Raw genomic sequence first — 17561 nt, 5'->3', positions numbered from 1 at the left:
ACAAAGGAAGAGGACAGGATGTATTTATATATTATAAAGAGGACACAGAGGGTAGATAGTACAGATAGGATTCATCCTATAAGCCCAAGGGCAAAAAAAAAAAAAAAAAAAAAGATAAGCTCTTTGTCTGCAAACCATTTAGAAAAAAAGTTAATAGCTGCCTTCAGTTTCTTCACATTCCCCATTCAAAGAAACACAGACAACCTGAGGGTAAATAGCATTCTCCACTGAGATCAAAGCTGCTAAAGAAAGTGGTCAAAGGTAGGAATGAGAGGAAGTACTGCATAGAGAAGTAAGCCAGGAAGCTCTCTGAAGGAAAGGGACGGAGTTCTCAGTATATTAATAAAATAAGAAAGGCCAGAAAATAGTAAATATGGAAGAGAGAAACTTAGCATAAAACTGAAAGAAGACTCATATTGCTGTGGCTGAAAGTAGCAGTGAATTATTTGAGATGCACTACCTTAAACTTTTGGCTTTGACTAGACCTAACAGTAAAAAAGAAATCAAAACAAAACAATCAGTTTAAAAGCCCAAATCTGCTTCTAGAATGTTCCTAATCTCATGTTATATTTTATATCACTATGCTTCTAATCTAATAGAATCTAAATTATAACTAGGCCAGGGGTGCCTGGGTGGCTCAGTGGGTTCAAGCCTCTGCCTTCAGCTCAGGTCATGATCCGGGGGTCCTGGGATGGAGTCCTTCATTGGGCTCTCTGCTCTGCAGGGAGCCTGCTTCCCTTCCTCTCTCTGCCTACTTGTGATCTCTGTCTGTCAAATTAATTAATTAATTAATTAATTAAAAGTAAAATAAATTATAACTAGACCAAAGCAATACTTTATCTAGTGAGATATTAGATCAGTTCTAATAAGGCCTCTGACTAAACTTGACTACCTTGCATCCCCCTTCTTCCTCACCAACAGAAATGTTTTTGTTCAAGTGATGGGGGTGTCCCGGCTGTTAGGGGATGAATGCAGATTAGTCCAAACCAAAACCAGAAATGCCCAATTTCCTTGCCAATGACTAGCTTAGAAAAGGGCATGTGACCCAACCCTAGTTAATAAAAACTGACAGGAAGTATGCTGGAGGCTAAGAAAAGCTTTTCTTGCCTGATAGACACAAGTGAAGAAACTCTTAACTGCAGATTGGTCATGAGTGCCTATGGAGCTTGGAACTGCTGGGGCAACCTTGCCACAAGTAGAGACAACACTTCCTATGCTGAGGGAAGGAAAGCAGAAAGACAGAAGTCAAACAGGTAATGGAGTTTGATAATGAATCAATCAATGACGCTTAAAATTACCCAACCTCAAGATTTATTATACTAAGTAATAAATTTCTTATTGTTAAACCTACAAACTATATATTACCCAAATTTGATATCAAATGGATACTCCAACTGCAACCCTTAACAACTGAAATGTGCATTTTACCCAAGAGTTAAAGTTTCATTTCTCCTTGGGGGTAACAATTGCTTCACTAAATGAAAGCCTCCTCCACCCCACTTAACAAAGATATATACTTTGTTACTTATTCTAAATTTTCAGATAGTGTTACTTGCTGGCATGTTTACAAGAAAATTTAATACTTTTCCTTTCTCATAGTACAGAAATGAAAATGATCAAATGACCATTCTTAGAAAACTACTTGGCTGTTTTGAACACTCATCTTTTGATGAATATTTACACACTTACATTCCTCCCTTTATTATGTGCATCATAAAGACTACAGTTCACCAGTAGACTATACTAATGTATCCGGCCAGTGTTAATACACCTGTTCCTTAGTTTAGAAAACCAAACATTAAAAAGGTATTATGGGGTTAGAAGACCCTCCTCACCCAAGCAGGGAACAAGTCTTACTGATCTCCCAGTCCAGCACCTCTCACAGAACAGTTCTCAAAAATGTGTTCTACAGATTTGAGTATGTTGATGGGAAACCAATAAATTGAGAACAGGAATAGAGAGAATGTTCTCTCCCAAGACGCCAATTTTTTACAGGTTTAGCCATTTTTAGTTGAATCCATCCTACCCCTACCCCACCAACTCTCTTCCAGACTATGGTCGTCTGAGCTAATTTATAGCAATTAAGAGCAGGAACAGCTACAGGAATTGCAAATTCAGTTCAGCTCCTGCTGCTTTACCAATGAATAACAGAAAGCATTATGGACACTGTATTTTATTATTTGGTTTCTCATGTGAGGCTGCAGCAGTATATAGAAGCCAGATGACAGGGGACCTTATGTAACATCTCATTAAGTTTAAATTCTATCCTCAAGGATTTTAGACAGGAGAGTAACATGATCAGATTTCATTTCAGATAAATGACTCTGAAGTTATGATACATCAACTTGGAGGATGGGTTAAGTCTGGAGAAGTGACAGATCAACAATGGCAGAACTACAACCATAGTAGTGGCAGAGGCAGAAATCCCTTCAGGAACTTTTTCTAATCAGATGTATCATAGGCAACTTAATCTCAACAGGTCTAAAACAGAACTCACCACCCCTCCTAAACTGATCCTTTACAACTCTTCTGTCTCAGGAAATGGCTGAACTATTCACCAAGTAGTTCAAGCCAGAAACTGGAGAGCATCCTTGATTTTGTTATATTCCCCATCTCCTGTATCCATTTCAATACTATATCCTGTAGCTTCTAATTCTCAGCAATCTCCCGGACCTATTCACTGCTTGCCACTTGTTCCCACTGTATCCTACTTCATCATAATTTTTGCTTTGGACTAGTGGAATAACCTCCTAATTGATGTTGCACATCCACTCCTGACCCCCGAAATTTATTCTCTGTATTGCTCCAAAAGTAATCCTTGGAATACACCGTGGATCATGTTCCCATCTTGCTCAAAACGACTCAGTGGATTCCAACATTTACTAGGATAAAGTCTACCACTTGCCCTATAAGATCCTCTGTTAACCAACTCCTGCCTAAAGATAGTAAGAATTCCTAATATTACTGAGCATTTCTTATGTGCTATGGCACTGTGCTGTGTTTTGGAAGCATTGTTTCATTTTATTCTCTTTGTGAGCATCATCTTAATTTTGCAGATGAGGAAACTGAGTCAAGGACAAATTATGCAACTTATTCAACACTGCAGAGCTAAAAAAGTATTGGAGCCAGATCGGGCAGAGAATGTGCTTACGTTTTCATTCTCCCTTCAAAAACATGCTCCAAACACATTGTGTTACTTTCCGTTCCTAGAACTCATCTGCTCTCTCTTGCCATGAGGTCAGTCTTCACACAACAGCTCCCTATGTGTGGAATGTCCCCCTCACAAATTTCATTCTTGCCTGGATTCTATCTATTCATCTGTCAAATCTCTGCTTAAGTGTCATCTCTTCTCGAAGTCGTCCCTTACTATCTGAAATTACATTATTTGTTTATTTCTTTATGGTCTGTCTCTCCAGTAAAATATCAAAACTGTTCACCACTGGTTCTTAGTTCTTAGAATGGCATTCAATAAACATTTGCTGTATGAAGGCATGCATGAATGCCTAATCTGGTTACTTTATTCAGGCTGATAAGTAATAAAAAGAAGCCAAATATAAATTTGTTCATCCACTGGATATTTAATAGCTTCCAGGTCCCAGACAATACTCTTGAGATCTTAACGGCCCTCCTGAGGGGACAGACATAAACAGGTGACGACAGCACAATATAGGTAGAGTGCCTGTTACAGCAGTAGCAAGAATTAAGTGCAGTAGATGCAGAGATGCAAGAATATAAATCTATGGAAAACCTTCAGAGTGGAGGAGACTCTTTAATTTTTTTCCAGGATGAATGAATCCTAAAATATATATCACAAAGTCCAGGTCTTTCACTTACGAAAAAGGGGAGAAGCATTCATTTTATACTGGGGCACTTTATGTCTTTAATTCTCACAACAACTCTATGCTATTATTCCCATTTCATAGATGTCGGAATCCAAACTCAGAGAGATCAAGTAACTTAACTTGTCCAAGGTTACGAGGTATGTTAATAAAGGAGGAGAAATTTGAGCCCAGGTCTGACTCTAGTACCCATTTACTTACCAATATATCACAGTCCTTTGACCCTGCACTCCCCAGAGCCTAATTACTTCTGTTTTCAATACAATTCTTAACTAAATTGGTTATCTGCTTTCCCATTTGAATATAAATAAGCACAAAATTAAAGATTCAGGAAGAGAACAAAGTGAAGTATACTGACAGTAAGAGGAGAAACAGAAAAACTATTAAAAACTCAACACAAAAATTCCAAAAATATGGACCATGTAGTCCCATTTACTCCACCCTCAGCTAAACAATAGTACTTGATGTGCATAATGATGATCCCATTGTGGAAAAAAATGGTTGTTCTAGACACTACAGTCTAAGAAAGAGAGAAATAACTTTCAAGGCTTTAAAGGGTAAACTTCAGGTATCTAGAAAATTCCTCTCTGATAACTCTGGATAAATGAATTGTAACAACTGTTCCCAAACTGTTTGTGAGAAGAAATATCCCAAGATCTTGAAAAGAGTCTTCATTTTATGGACCTGATTATTTTTCTGTTGCTTTAAACTAACCAAAATAGAAAAACTATTAATCTTAGCTTACATATCCGTGTGTGTGTATCCAAGTAAACTATAAGTTTTAAGAACTTCTCATAAATGAATTTGAACAACACATGGATTGAGCATAGTGTTACTGACCATTCTTAGGATCTAAAATCAACCTTTCTCTAAACAAGCCCAAACAAAACCCTTCTAATAAATCTTCCAATAAAACAGGAGAAATTGATCACATACAAAACAGGAGGAAAACTAATATTTTTCATCTGTTACACTGAAACTTAAGTAGGTACGTATGTGAAAAAGAAAAATCAAACAATTGAGGCAAACACAGAGAAAACTAATTGAATAATTTACCATGAATGTTTCTACCATTCACTCAACCTGGATTCAACTTTTTAATTTGAAGATGTTAGCTTCTTTGTAACAGAGAGGCTTTTATTATTTTATGTAATTCCTTTTTTAAAAAAAAAAAAAAAAAGGTTTTTGGAGAACAGACCCTGATTTTTTGTTTTGCTTCAAAGAACATGAGAAAATAGTTCACCAATTATCCTGAACAAGTGAAGAAACATTTAATATCCTTTATCATTTGAGAGACTTTTAAATGAAGAAACTTTCCACACAGAATATTGTTAGTAACAATGTGAAAAGTATACTGGCTATACTTGCTAACAATATGTAAAAATGAATATAAGGAAAAGCAAGTCTTTACTTGCAATTAACTGTAACTTTCTCATATTTTTCTGGGAGGAATACAGTTTCTGCTAAAACTCTCTAGAAGGACAATTCTTGTTTACTTATATTTGAAAACTGCTTTTATTTTAGTTCCACTTGCACAGTTTCAGCTCCAGATTCAACGTCTTCCAAGCCACTCTAAATTTAAGCTGTAGAATGAATTTATGGGTTCGCAAAACCACCTAGCAGCAAATACAACGTGAATAACTGCAGGTAAAACTGCACTGTACTAGATGGAGATGGACGGTTGTAATTACAAGGTTTTCTTACCTGGACGCTTTTCAAAATAAATTCCGTTTTCTCTCTTACATCTTTAAAGGGACATCTCTTAGAAAGCATCAGCAGATGAGCAAGAAGTTTATTCAACCCATCCAAAGAAACAGCATTTGAAAGCCCGTCTGATGGACGAAGAGGTGTCTCTTTCACCGAACGAAGATACTCGGTTTTTCTCAAAATGGTTTGCTTAATGTTTTCCAGTGCTGTCTCTCTAGTAGTTGAATCTCTACTGCACAGTCCATCCCATCTCACTTCATTCTCCCCTTCAGCCATGACAACTGGAGGTTTTTTTTTTTCTTTGCCGTCTTCAGTTACCTTTCAGCATGTCCCCAAAAGCACTTTGTATTTTTAAAACGAGAAAAAATGTAAGAATAAAATCAGAGAAATCGAATCGTCATGAAAACACAAATGTCTGGGAGACATCTGGAACCAGAAGTGTCTTTTATATTAATTGCTTTCAACCAATCTGCGAGACAGAACTCACCCTCTCCTACATGAAGGGGCAGTCTTCTTGTCAGAGACTAAAAAAAAAGTTGGAAAGTTGAAACCCGACAGCGCTGGCTCTGCTGCACAGGCAGTCCCGGGGAAGTGCTCTCCTCCGTCTCGCGGGGTCAGCGGATATCCTCACGTTGTGGAGCTGTCAAATCCGTGCTCTGCCCAAAAAGGCTGGTTAACAGTTGAAGGCGCTCCAGCCATTCGGGGTTTTTTGTCTGGGCAGCCACCCGGTTCTCAGGAACATTCCCACCCCGCCCCTCCTCCGGCACCAGTCCCCGCCCCCTGCAGCTCCTCCCTACCCCTCAGCGGCCGCCGGGAGCTGGTGGGGAAATCTCGCCAAATCCTTGCTCACTGGCTGCCGCGGCCGGAGACCCAGTCGCTCGTTGGGGGCGGCCGCCTCTGGCAGCCGCTGTCCCGGCTGCAGCGTTGGAGGAAAGTGTCTCCGGCCCCAAGATTCCGGATCCCCGAGCAGACGCCTTTTCTTTTCCTATACCTGCGTCCTCGCCCACCGCCCACTAAACCTGACGGGCCCAGGGCTGGGCCGCAATCCCCAAAAGCGGGGCCGGGCCGCGGAGCTGGCGGAGAAGCCAGGCGAGAGGCGCAGAGCCCGCCCCTTCGCCCAGCCCCATCGGTGGGGCTCGGCCCAGAGGGCGGGAGCAGGGAGGGGAGATGGGGTCCTCACCCCCCCAGCCCCTCCCCTTTCTCCGCCCGGCATAATCCAGGAGCCGCCCCTGCCCCAGCGCCCTCTTCCCCGCCCAAGCAGACGCGACCCGCGGAGGCAAAGCCATTGGAAAAAGCCCCGCCCTCCAGCCGGCTACCTCCAGACCCCTAGTCCGCGAGCGGCCGCCAACTGCTGCCGGCTGTTGCGCATGCGTGACGAGAGCAGGGAGCATGCGCCTAAGGGGCATTTTTGCGTCGGTGGCGTTTTTCGTCCTCTGACGTTGGGATTCTCCCGGTTGGAGAAGGGGAGAGAAAAGTAAGGAGTTGATGTACACTGGAACCATTACAGACAAGACAAGCACGTCAAAGAAAGAGGGCGTAAACCCACATCTGGAATAAATTGAATCGAAATTTAAAATTAGTCTGAAAATAGTGACAGTCTCATTATTACGCCAAATCCGAGATTTAAGAAGGCAGGGCGTCCTCGCATTGACTTCTGGGAAATGTAGTTTTGATGTACAGACGCGTTCTGTTGGCGATAGAAACTACAGTCCCCAGGAGCCACTGCGACGTCGCCTGTAGCGGCCTTCGAGCCAACGGTTAGCGCGGATGGAGGTTGAGAGCGTCGATTTGGTGAGCACTGTAGGTTTGGCTGCCAATTTTTCTTTGACAGGATTTTTTTCCTTCTCCCATTTCCTCAGGTATTTTGGAGACCAGGCTATCTAGAGCTGTCCTCCTTAGTCCAGGGGTAGTGTCCAGTAGTCTGCCTGGGAAGAAGTAGTCCGGGTGCCCAAGGCCGAGGGCATATGAAGGCGCGAGGAATGATCGGGACCCCAAGGGGCTTAGAGAGCAGCTAAAGGCCGGGCAAGAGGGATGCTGTAGAAACCGGTGCGTCTTGCTGCGGCTTCCGCTTAGCCCTTTGAGGTGGACTCGCTCGCGAGGGATTAGGTATCCCTGTGCATTGCACTTTTGTTTGCCATTTCATAGGGGTGTTTTGTGTTGTATGCGCTCAGTAGAATGAAATCCCAGGCAAGGCTTTGAAAGCGAGTTTTCAAATCCATTTTGTATGAGAGTAAGGGGGAAAGAAGCCCCAGTATTCCTAGATAATGAATGTTTGCAGGGATACTGCATGAAAAAAGACCTATAAAAATTTCCAAAACTTAGTACACTTAGAAGATTCATTTGTTTAAAAACTACTGTTTGGTTTTGAAAAGTCATTCCTCTTGAGAAAAGTCAAGGTAGTCAATGCACCGAGAACCAAATTCGATTTTAATTCTTCACATTGCGGAAGAGATTTTTTTCTAAAAATTGAGCCCTGGGGCGCTTGGGTGGCTCAGTGCAAAGAGCAGGCAACTTTTGATCCCCGGGGGGGGGGGGTGAGTTCCAGCCCCACGCTGGATATAGAAATTACTTAAATAAAAACTTTTAAAAAATAAATTAAAAAATGAAAAAGATGAAAATTTAGCCCTGTGAGGTACTGAGTACACAACAGTGGCAAAGACAGTCCCTATCTAGTTACATAACCTAATGGTTAAATGCAGTTTTAGTACAATATGATATCTGGCTATCTGGCATGACTAGAAAGATCACCAGGGAAATCTTCATCCTGGGAAAAGAGGGCTAAAGCGACAGCATAGGGTGACGGCTAAAGGGACAGCATAGGGTGAAGCCTAGAAGGGAGAGAGGTATGAAACTTTCAGGAAACCAAAATAAGCCAAATCACCCATATTTGGGGAGGGATGACTTTTTATCTACTGATGTATTCTGTAGCTGTGAGGAGACAAGTACTGTGAATTTTCCAGATAGTATCTGAAAGTAACCTGTCCTTGAACAGATAAGTTTTGATGAATTGGTGTAATTCGGAAGGCCTTGGGTATGGTCTACATTCTATGCTACTGGTTTACATTCTGCTACTGATTTAAATCAGATTTTTTTTTTAAATGAGAACTTCTTATGAATATGATTTCAAAAAATAAAAACGACATTCTTTTTTTTTTTTTTTTTGTCTTTTTTTGGGCTCATCCTCCTTTGGCCAATGCACAAAGAGTAGGGTAGTTTCTCAAATCTCGGTCCCCTTATCACATAGTTGAATATGATCCCTTCCAAATCCATGATTTCACTACCACCTATGACTTTTAAATGTATAGCTCTATCCTCCTTTACCTTTCCAGTTTTCATATACCCATTTCCTTGATATTTCTTGTTTGATACCTCAGAAGCCTCTCAAGTTCAACATGCCTAAAACCAAATGGATGGTTATCTTTAATGAGTCTGATTCTTTTTCAGTGTTTCCTATTTCAGTTAATGATCCTACCATCTACTTGTGAAAATTTGAAAACTACACATTATTGATTTCTTCCTGTCCTTCATGCCTCTATAGCCAATTATTACCAAGTCCTTTCAATCTCATCTCCCAGATAGCCTCCAAATCCATCCTTTTCCCATCGTCTGCACAAGCACAGTCTTTTCCAAACTGCCAGAGTGTGTTGCCTAGATCGTTGCAATAGGGATAATTCACTCTGGCCTTTCTCCACACTGGAGTCACAATGATCTTTTTGAAATGCAAATTTGACTAGACTTTTCACTTAAAATCATTCATTGCTATCTCACTATTCTTAGGCAAAACTTCTTTGTAAAGCATAATATCATTCTGTCCCTTTCCACCTCTCCAGCCTCACCTAATATTATACCTACTCCTCTACATCTATCTCTGCTTCAGCCATACAGATCTTTCTTCGGTCACTGGTTCTCATATTCCCTTCATCCATTTATACACTCAACAAACATCTTTTAAGTATCTGCTATGTAAAATCACACATCATTGAGCACAATATACATTGACACTTGAACATCATGGGTTTGAACAGCAGAGGTCCACTTACATGTTCTTTTTTTTTTTATATATAAATACAGTACAGTAGTGTAAATCTGTTTTTCTTATGGCATTCGTAATAGCATTTTCTGTAGCTTACCTTATTTTAAGTATACAGTATATAGTACAAATACAGAATATGTGTTAATCAATCATGTATATTACCCATAAGGCTTCTACCCAGTAGGCTTTTAGTAGTTAGGTTTAGCGGAGGCATCAAAAGTTACTTGGATTAAAAGTTGTGGGATTTTTTACTTCCTGGTGGGAAGTTGGCATTCCTAACCCCCACAGTGTTCAAAGGTCAACTGTTCAAAAGTCTCTACTCTCATAAGAGCTTGCATCTATTAAGGGCAGATCAACAATAAGTATGTAATATATGTGGTAAATGAAGGCAGATGTGGTGGAGAGAAAAAAAGAGCCAACCAGGAAGGGGACTAGGAAGTGCCAGATTGGGGGGGCAAGGTTCACTCTTAAATAAGGTGGTCAGAGAAGGGGACATTTGAAGGGATCTGAAGTAGGAGGAGGAATAAACTGTGCAGATACTTGGAGGAGGAACATTCTTGTGAAGAGAATAGCTCGTATGAAGGCCGGTGGGCAGGAGCAAAAAAATAGCAATGTGGCTCAAGAGGCACAATGAGTGCAAGGGAGGAGAATAACATGAGGACAGAGGAAGGTCGTCACATAGGTGATTGAAAGGACTTTGACCTTTTTTTTTTTTTAAGACAATTCACTGTACACATTTTATTTACAGTTTTGTACACTGTCTTAATATGAATGGGACCGCTTTTCTACTTGAGCCATTTTTTAACCAAAGCAAAATAACCTAAGTAATACAAAGTGTTAAAATACAGCATAAAGATACAAAAACAAACATACTAATTCTAATTAGGAATGTAATTATGATGTTACATTTTTTATAATCCACAATTATGTTTAGGAAATCACACAAACATAGATCACTGATTTGAATGAAATGCATAAATTTGTAGCAAAGCTTTGTAGTTACAAAAAAACAAAAAAATTACCAAAGAATGCACAAAATTAATGTTTATTCCACCTTTGTGTCATATTCCTGGATCCTTCACCAATGTTACATGAGGAAAAAAAACAAAAGCAAAACAAATGAAAAACTGAAATCAGAATCACTAATGTTATCAAGTAGGGAAACAAATAAATTAAAATCTAGCAGCCATCAGCAAGAATACAGCAAAGACAATGCTGTAAAAAGAAACAAAGAAAATTGCTAGAAAACTGTATGCATCATACTCTTTCAAACCAGCAAAATATGCTCCTGCATACAATGGAACATAAACAAAATTTTTTTCCTGTAAGGTATAGAAATGCAAGTTCTTTTTTCGAATATTGTGGATAGGTAAAATGTGTTTGTAATGGTAATTCTACTAAGCTATTACAGAGTGAGCCAGGAACACACTTATGGATTCTGGGGATGATGTGTACTGTAATTCTTTGATTGGGATAGTGGACACTCTAGCCAAAATTTTAAAAATATATATATATGAACACAGAAGTACAAGACAAAGGCGAATGAGACTTCTCTTATATCTTAGCAACATTTAGATGGAAATCAAATTTAAATGCAGTCCACTCTGCTTTTGAAGAGGCTTTGGTTCAGCTCCCAAATCTCGATTGCTTGACGCAGTCTCCTATGAGAATACTCAGAAGGTGTCTTCTTAAACAACAAACCTATTTTTAGTGGTGGAGCCGCTCTTAGTAGCTGTGTCTGCATGGGACTGATAACCAATCACTATCTTTGGAGGAAGTCCTAACCTTTCCTTGTATACCCTCCCTATATGTGTAACAGCCTCTCTGTTTTCACATTCAGTAGTCCATATTGCTATCTTATCACCTTTAGCTCTAACATTAACAACAGCTCCACATACATCATCACTGTAGTCATCAAAAGATTCTCCAATAAGGCACAGCAGTGTCTCTAGCCAAAAGCGATCCAGGTCACTTCGTCTCTGCTGCTTGTTCAATGTAATTAGCCATCGTCCTCCTCGTTTGTTTTTCTCATCTTCCCACATAGGCTCAATATCATCCTTAAAAAGTGAGTAGTCACAGCCAGGCATTAAATTACTAGACAACTGGATGTGGTTGTACAGAGCCCTAAAGTCTTCAACAGTATCAAACTTAGAGATCAGCCGAAGGTTTGCTTGCCAAGTTTTGCTTTTATCATTTTTAAAAAACCAGAGTGCCCATCTGTTCTGTAAAGGATGTTTAATATAGTGTTCTGGGTTAGCAACCTCCTGATTAGATTCTGTTTTCTCTTCTTCTGTAGGCGGGGGATTAGGAGTAGGGGTGGTTTCCGGTTCCACAGTCGCCATCTTAGATCGATCTCAGGACTTTGACCTTTTTATTGAAGGAGGAAGCCATTGGAGGGCTTCCAGCAGATCAGTTGCATTATGCACTTTTAAAAATGATTACTTCTTTGAAATTGTGTTGAGCATAGACCAGGGGGAAGCAAGTGTAGAAGCAGAGACACTAGTAAGGAAGCTAAAGTAATACTCCAGGTTAGAGATGATAGTGGTAGCTTGGACCAGGCTGCTAACAGTGGAGGCAGTGGGAAGAGGCCCACAGTCTGGATCTATTAGGATAGTTTAGACAACAAATATTACTGATAGATTGGATATGAGGTATGAGAGTATAGAAGCCAAAGATGACTCCAAAGTTTTTAGACTGAACAACAGGAAGTAAGGAATTTAATGTTGTGGCAAAGTCTCCAGATTTGTGTATGGAGGTAAGGAGGTGGAAATCAAGAGTTTTGTTTGGCCATGTAAAGTTTGAGATGTCTCTTAAGATATTCAAGTAGAAGTGTGGAATTGGCAAGTTGGGTAAGTGAGTATAGAGATGAGCTGAAAGACCTGGCTGTAGATAGAATAATTGCATTTCATAGTAGTGCTTTAATAGCAGTTAAAGCCTGAAAGTAGTTGGTATCATAAAAAGAGGCACTCCTTAGAGTTTGGTTGATCTGGGGTCATCCGCAAAGGGGACTATGCAGGAGCAGCCGGTGAATGTAGAGGAAAACCCACAGAGTGTGGTATCCTAAAAAACAAGTGAAAGTGGTTAAAGAGGAAGGAGTTCTCAGTACATGAAGTGCCGCTCTGGACCAAGTGAGGTAAGAATTGATAACTGACTGCTGTATTTAGTAATATGGAGGTCATTGAGGATCTTGAGAGCAGTTTTGGTTAAGGGTATAAAAGTCAGATGGTCATTTTATTTAAGAGAGAATGGGAGAAGAACTGGAGACAGTGAGTACAGATGTAGTACCTTTGTACTGTTTTCTTTGTCCAGACTTTTTTAGACTGTCTTTGACTCTCCTTCCTATAGATCTTAGCTCAAATACCACTTTCTTAGTTTCCCTGATCTGATTAAATGTCCCTATAAAAATATACTCTTATTTTACCATGTCTCTACTTGCTAATGAGCTACAAATGTAGTTTTATAATAGTCTGTGATATTTTTATGAAAGTGTGCCTGCTTCTTTTTAAAAATTTATTTATTACTTGAGAGAGAGAGAGTGTGCGGGGGTGGGGGTGGGCAAAGGTGGGTAGAGGGGAGAGAGAGAGAGAATGAATCCCAAGCGGACTCCACACCCAGTGTGGAGCCCAGCATGGGGCTTGATCTCATGACCCTGATGAGATCATGACCTGCACCAAAATCAAGAATCGGATGCTTGACAGACTGAGCCACCCACGTGCCCCAGTGTGTGTTTGCTTCTAAAGCTTAAGCACAGAAGAGCAGCAGCTGTGCTGATTTTTGCTCATCCTCTGCAGCTCTGAGTACAGTGCTTGGCATCTAGTATAAACTTAGTACATATTTGATGGGTAAATAGAAGAAAAATAAAATGTCCCAGAACTTTCAAAGGTATTGTATATTTACATATAGTTAACAAAAACAAGACAATTGGTAGCAGGTACTTTATTATAGTGAAAACACTTTAGAAAATTTGCCTCTTTTTTAAAAAAAAGATTTTGTTTATGTATTTAAGAGAGAAAGTACGTGTGTGCACAGGTCCTGGGGGAGGGGCAGACTCCCTGTCCAGGAGCAGGGAGCCTGAGACACAGAGGCTTAACGGACTGAGCCACCCAGGTGCCCCAAGGAGTTGTTGCCTTAAATGAAGAGTGCTTTAATCAAGGAAAAAGTTGACTGGCTGGTCCCTAAGAGGCCTTTATTATGAAATTCATTGATGAATTTACCATTAAAAAAACAGTACTCCTAAATCTTGTGAGTTTAGAAGCAATCTTGCTAAGTTTATGAGAGTTTGTAAGATGAGGAGATTGTGTGTGTGTGACAGTGTGTGTGTGAGTGACTGACGGATTTATCAGGATGCCAGTTTATTAGTATACTTTGATATATTTGCCAAGTAGATAGCATATAGATTCTCTGACCAAGGAGTTTTCTCTGTAAGAAAATTACATGAAAAATCATCAGATTGCTTAGAACTTGGAATCAGAACAAAAGACGTTAGATATGTATTATGGTCACTTAATAGCACTTAGCTAAGAGAACCTCCATCATAGAGCTTTAATTACCTCCATTTTTTTCTTCTGAGTTGCTTTTTCTCTTTTTCCATTCCAGACTCTTCTTTTTAATAGAAACATTGTTAAATATGTTATAACATTTTCTTTTTAAGATTTTATTTGTCAGAGAGAGCGGAGCAAACACAAGCAGGGGGAGTGGCAGGCAGAGGGAGAAGCAGGCAATGCAGGACTCAGTTCCAGGACCCTGGAATCATGACCTGAGCTGAAGGCAGACGCTCAACGGACTGAGCCACTCAGGCATCCCTGTTAAAACATATGCATTGTAGCCTAGTCTCTGACTCTATAAGCTAACTTCGCATATATCTGCTTTGGTCCATTATATACTGATTTATAGTTGAGACTTGAGAGAGTAATATTATTCCCAAGTTTTCCTGGGCCCCACATCTCATATGGAGGTACATTGGTCTTAATTAAGCTCAGCAACAACATCTGAGCTAGAGATACACATTTGGAAACTCTAAGTCTTTTGGAATATTTTGTTTTATTTTGCTTTTAAGCTACCATATCTAAGTGCTTACTGTGTTTCAGGCACCCTGTTTACACTTTGCATATAAATTATTTTATGCTTACATAGCTACAAAAATCACAGAATTGACCCAAAACTTAACTATGTTAGCATTATACTATAACCATGCAAGTGAATATACTTGGCTATAGAGAGAATTCAGAATAAGAACTCAGCCAGGGTAGTCTGAAACTAACTAGAAAAGAAGAAAATAATCAGGAAACCAGGAGATGGGTAACTAAGAGATTTGAAAATTTCAGAAGGAATGATTCGTCAGTATGTATAGTACTACCGACAAGTCTAGAAAGATGAAGTTTCTAGGTGGGTTGACAACTAGTAGCCCCGTTACAGTATAATATATCCATCTGGCATATATTACCATATTAATATTGAATTACTATGCTGTGTTGAGATAAAGATAGATTGACTTGGGATGGCCTGTAGGGTAAAACCATGCTGCTCCCTGAGGATAGGAGGGTCTCTCCTAAAGGGCTGGCATTTCTCTTGTTTGGCTTGTACCAAATGTATGTTCCAGCTCAGGAGACTAAAACTCAGTTAAAAGAATTTAAGTGGGCATGGTAACTCTGGATCTCTCTGGGCTTTCCTAGATTTAGTCTTTAAGGAGGGGATATGATAGGCATGGATTCTTAAGTGGTGGGTGCTAAAATAATGCGAATCAGTTGAAAATAGATAAGTAACTAGGATAGAATGAGGCCTCAAAGCCCCAGAGAGAAAATTTGAAGATTTGCTACCTGGTTTCCTTTTATTATCTGTGCTCTTTTTTATTATTCTCTAGCTTTAGTAAAGTCGTATTTAAATTTTATAACTTTTTATTTACTATATCAAAATACAGAAAGGAGTCATATGATCATAGATCTAACTAGGAAAGAGCACCATAGAAGGAGCAGCACTCTCCCAGTGAAAGCCAGTGGGGAGGGACAGTGCTAATAAGATCTCCAAGGGGAACTCGAATACTGAGAACAGTAAGAACTCAATAAGTTACCCTTCTGCATGTGGAGATTTTTCTTTCATTGTCAACCTCAGAAGATCTGGGTTTTATTTACCAAAGAAGACAGTGCAGTTTTGATATCAGAAATTCATCAGTGACCTTTTTCAATGCACTCACAGAGGGATGGAAGGATGGAAGCCAGACATTTGCATTCATTTATTCAGCATTTATTGAAAACCTACTACAGGCAACTCTGATTGGCAATAAGTATATAGCAGCATACTTAAAAAAACTCCTGTTCAGATTTGCCCTTAAGAAGCATAAAGTCTAGGGGCGCCTGGGTGGCTCAGTGGGCTAAGCCTCTGCCTTCAGCTCAGGTCATGATCTTAAGGTCCTGATATCAAGCCCCACATTGGGCTCTCTGCTCAGCGGGGAGCCTGCTTCCCCCTCTATGCCTGCCTCTCTACCTACTTGTGATCTCTATCTGTCCAATAAATAAATAAAATCTTTAAAAGAAAAAAAAAAGCATAAAGTTTATGTAGAATATAGCCCACTCTTTGAAGAAGCTTGGCTGAGCAGTGAGCCAAAGAGATAGAGTAGTAGCTGAAGGTTTATTGAGAGATAATGAAGAAAGGATGATGTTTAGGAGGTAGAATCAATAGAATTTAATGACTATTTGGATATGGGAGTTTAAAAAAAAAAAGTCCTGGGTTGACTACTCTCCAGATGGTGAAGACTTAACTCCTTCCATTAATCAGAGTAGGGAATATACTAGAAATGCCAGTCTTGGGATGGGAAGATACTGAGTCCAAGTTTGCACATGTTAATACCTTGTTTGAAGGACTTAAAAGTCATGCAAGTGAACAGTACCTAGTACTGCTTTGGAACAACTTTTGCACATGAAATCTTAACTTGTTGAGAAGTATAGCTATATATTCAAATAGTGAGGAGAACATGGACCTCAGAACTCCATAATCTTGGATTTGAATCCCAAGTCCGCATTTTGCTAGGTGTATGAATTTGGCCAATTATTTAACCTCCCTAATCTTGGATGTCAGATACGAGATAGCCTTAGCTGTCTTATGTGTACAAGGAGGATAATCACCTACTTCCCAATGACTACTGTGTAGATTTAATGAGGTAATGTATATAAAATGTTTCGATTTGCATCTGGCATATATTGGTACTCAAGATATTGTATCTTTTAAAATAGTCATCTTTGGGGCGTCTGGGTGGCTCAGTGGGTTAAAGCCTCTGCTTTCAGCTCGGGTCATGATCCCAGGCTCCTGGGATCGAGCCCTGCATCGGACTGTGTGCTTGGCAGGGAGCCTACTTCCCCCTTTCTCTCTCTGCCTGCTTCTCTGGCTACTTGTGATCTCTGTCTGTCAAATAGATAAAGAAAAAAACTTAAAAAAAATAAAATAGTCATCTTTGGGGGCGCCTGGCTGGTTCAGTCAGTTGAGCATCCAACTTTTGATTTCAGCTCAAGTCATGATCTCAGGGTCATGAGATCAAGCCCTGCATCAGACTCCACACTGGGTATGGAGCCTGCTTAAGATTCTCTTTCCTGTCCCTCTGCCCCATCTGTGCCCCACCCTCCACCATGCTTGCTCTCTCTCTCAAATAAATAAGCATCTTTATGTAAAGTAATATTTGTCACTCAGTTCAATTGAGATTAATGAAACGTTTATAAAAGTGCTTTGTAGATTAACTGAAGAGCGTTATTTTGTATAAGCTTACTATTGCCAACATTCTCTAAAATTTTTAACGAGATCCTTGAATTATATTTCATTTTTTTTTCAAATTTAAAATTCATTTTTAATATTTTGTGTTTTAGGCTTCTTAATTGGGAAAGTTATAAAAAGTAAAAATACAGCAATTATTTTTTTCGTAAAATAGCAGCATAAAAGATTCTATTTCTTAGCAAGACCTCCATGTCCAGCTTTATTATAAAAATTACTGAAAACAC

The 17561-nt window shown here is 39.7% G+C and overlaps 3 protein-coding genes across 14 annotated transcripts in view; 1 reads left to right on the top strand and 2 right to left on the bottom strand.

Annotated features, from left to right (window-relative positions):
* The window catches only part of SESN1 (sestrin 1), a 119684-nt gene extending 113406 nt beyond the window's left edge, over nucleotides 1-6278 (bottom strand). The window contains exons 1-2 of one of the 2 annotated variants that reach the window (XM_045080228.1): nucleotides 6034-6278; nucleotides 5544-5887 (exon numbers count right to left, since the gene is read on the bottom strand). In XM_045080228.1, the coding sequence (XP_044936163.1) occupies nucleotides 5544-5822 (279 nt within the window). In that variant the 5' untranslated portion in view covers nucleotides 5823-5887; nucleotides 6034-6278. Of the gene's footprint in view, nucleotides 1-5543 lie in introns of both variants that reach the window. The other variant, XM_004753466.3, reaches the window with a different exon arrangement.
* Nucleotides 6279-7236: 958 nt separating this feature from the next.
* Nucleotides 7237-17561, top strand: part of CEP57L1 (centrosomal protein 57 like 1) — a 73226-nt gene continuing 62901 nt past the window's right edge. For 2 of the 11 annotated variants that reach the window (XM_004753481.3, XM_004753471.3), the window contains exon 1: nucleotides 7253-7346. In XM_004753481.3, the coding sequence (XP_004753538.1) occupies nucleotides 7314-7346 (33 nt within the window). In that variant the 5' untranslated portion in view covers nucleotides 7253-7313. Of the gene's footprint in view, nucleotides 7347-17561 lie in introns of all 11 variants that reach the window. The other 9 variants (XM_045080229.1, XM_004753474.3, XM_045080230.1 and 6 more) reach the window with 7 other exon arrangements.
* LOC101686737 (eukaryotic translation initiation factor 4E-like) lies at nucleotides 10453-11928 on the bottom strand. Its single transcript, XM_045080233.1, has one exon. It carries the CDS (start codon nucleotides 11919-11921, stop codon nucleotides 11268-11270), a length of 654 nt encoding a protein of 217 aa, XP_044936168.1. The 5' UTR covers nucleotides 11922-11928; the 3' UTR covers nucleotides 10453-11267.

This window comes from Mustela putorius, unplaced genomic scaffold (genome assembly GCF_011764305.1).
Source record: "Mustela putorius furo isolate JIRA1106 unplaced genomic scaffold, ASM1176430v1.1 tig00000450_pilon_pilon_pilon, whole genome shotgun sequence".
Lineage (NCBI taxonomy): Eukaryota > Metazoa > Chordata > Mammalia > Carnivora > Mustelidae > Mustela > Mustela putorius.
This window is presented reverse-complemented; position numbering and strand designations above follow the sequence as displayed.

What these genes read in the sequence shown, in the direction of transcription:
- LOC101686737 (XM_045080233.1), bottom strand. Translation starts at nt 11,921, where the DNA reads ATGGCGACTGTGGAACCGGAAACCACCCCTACTCCTAATCCCCCGCCT.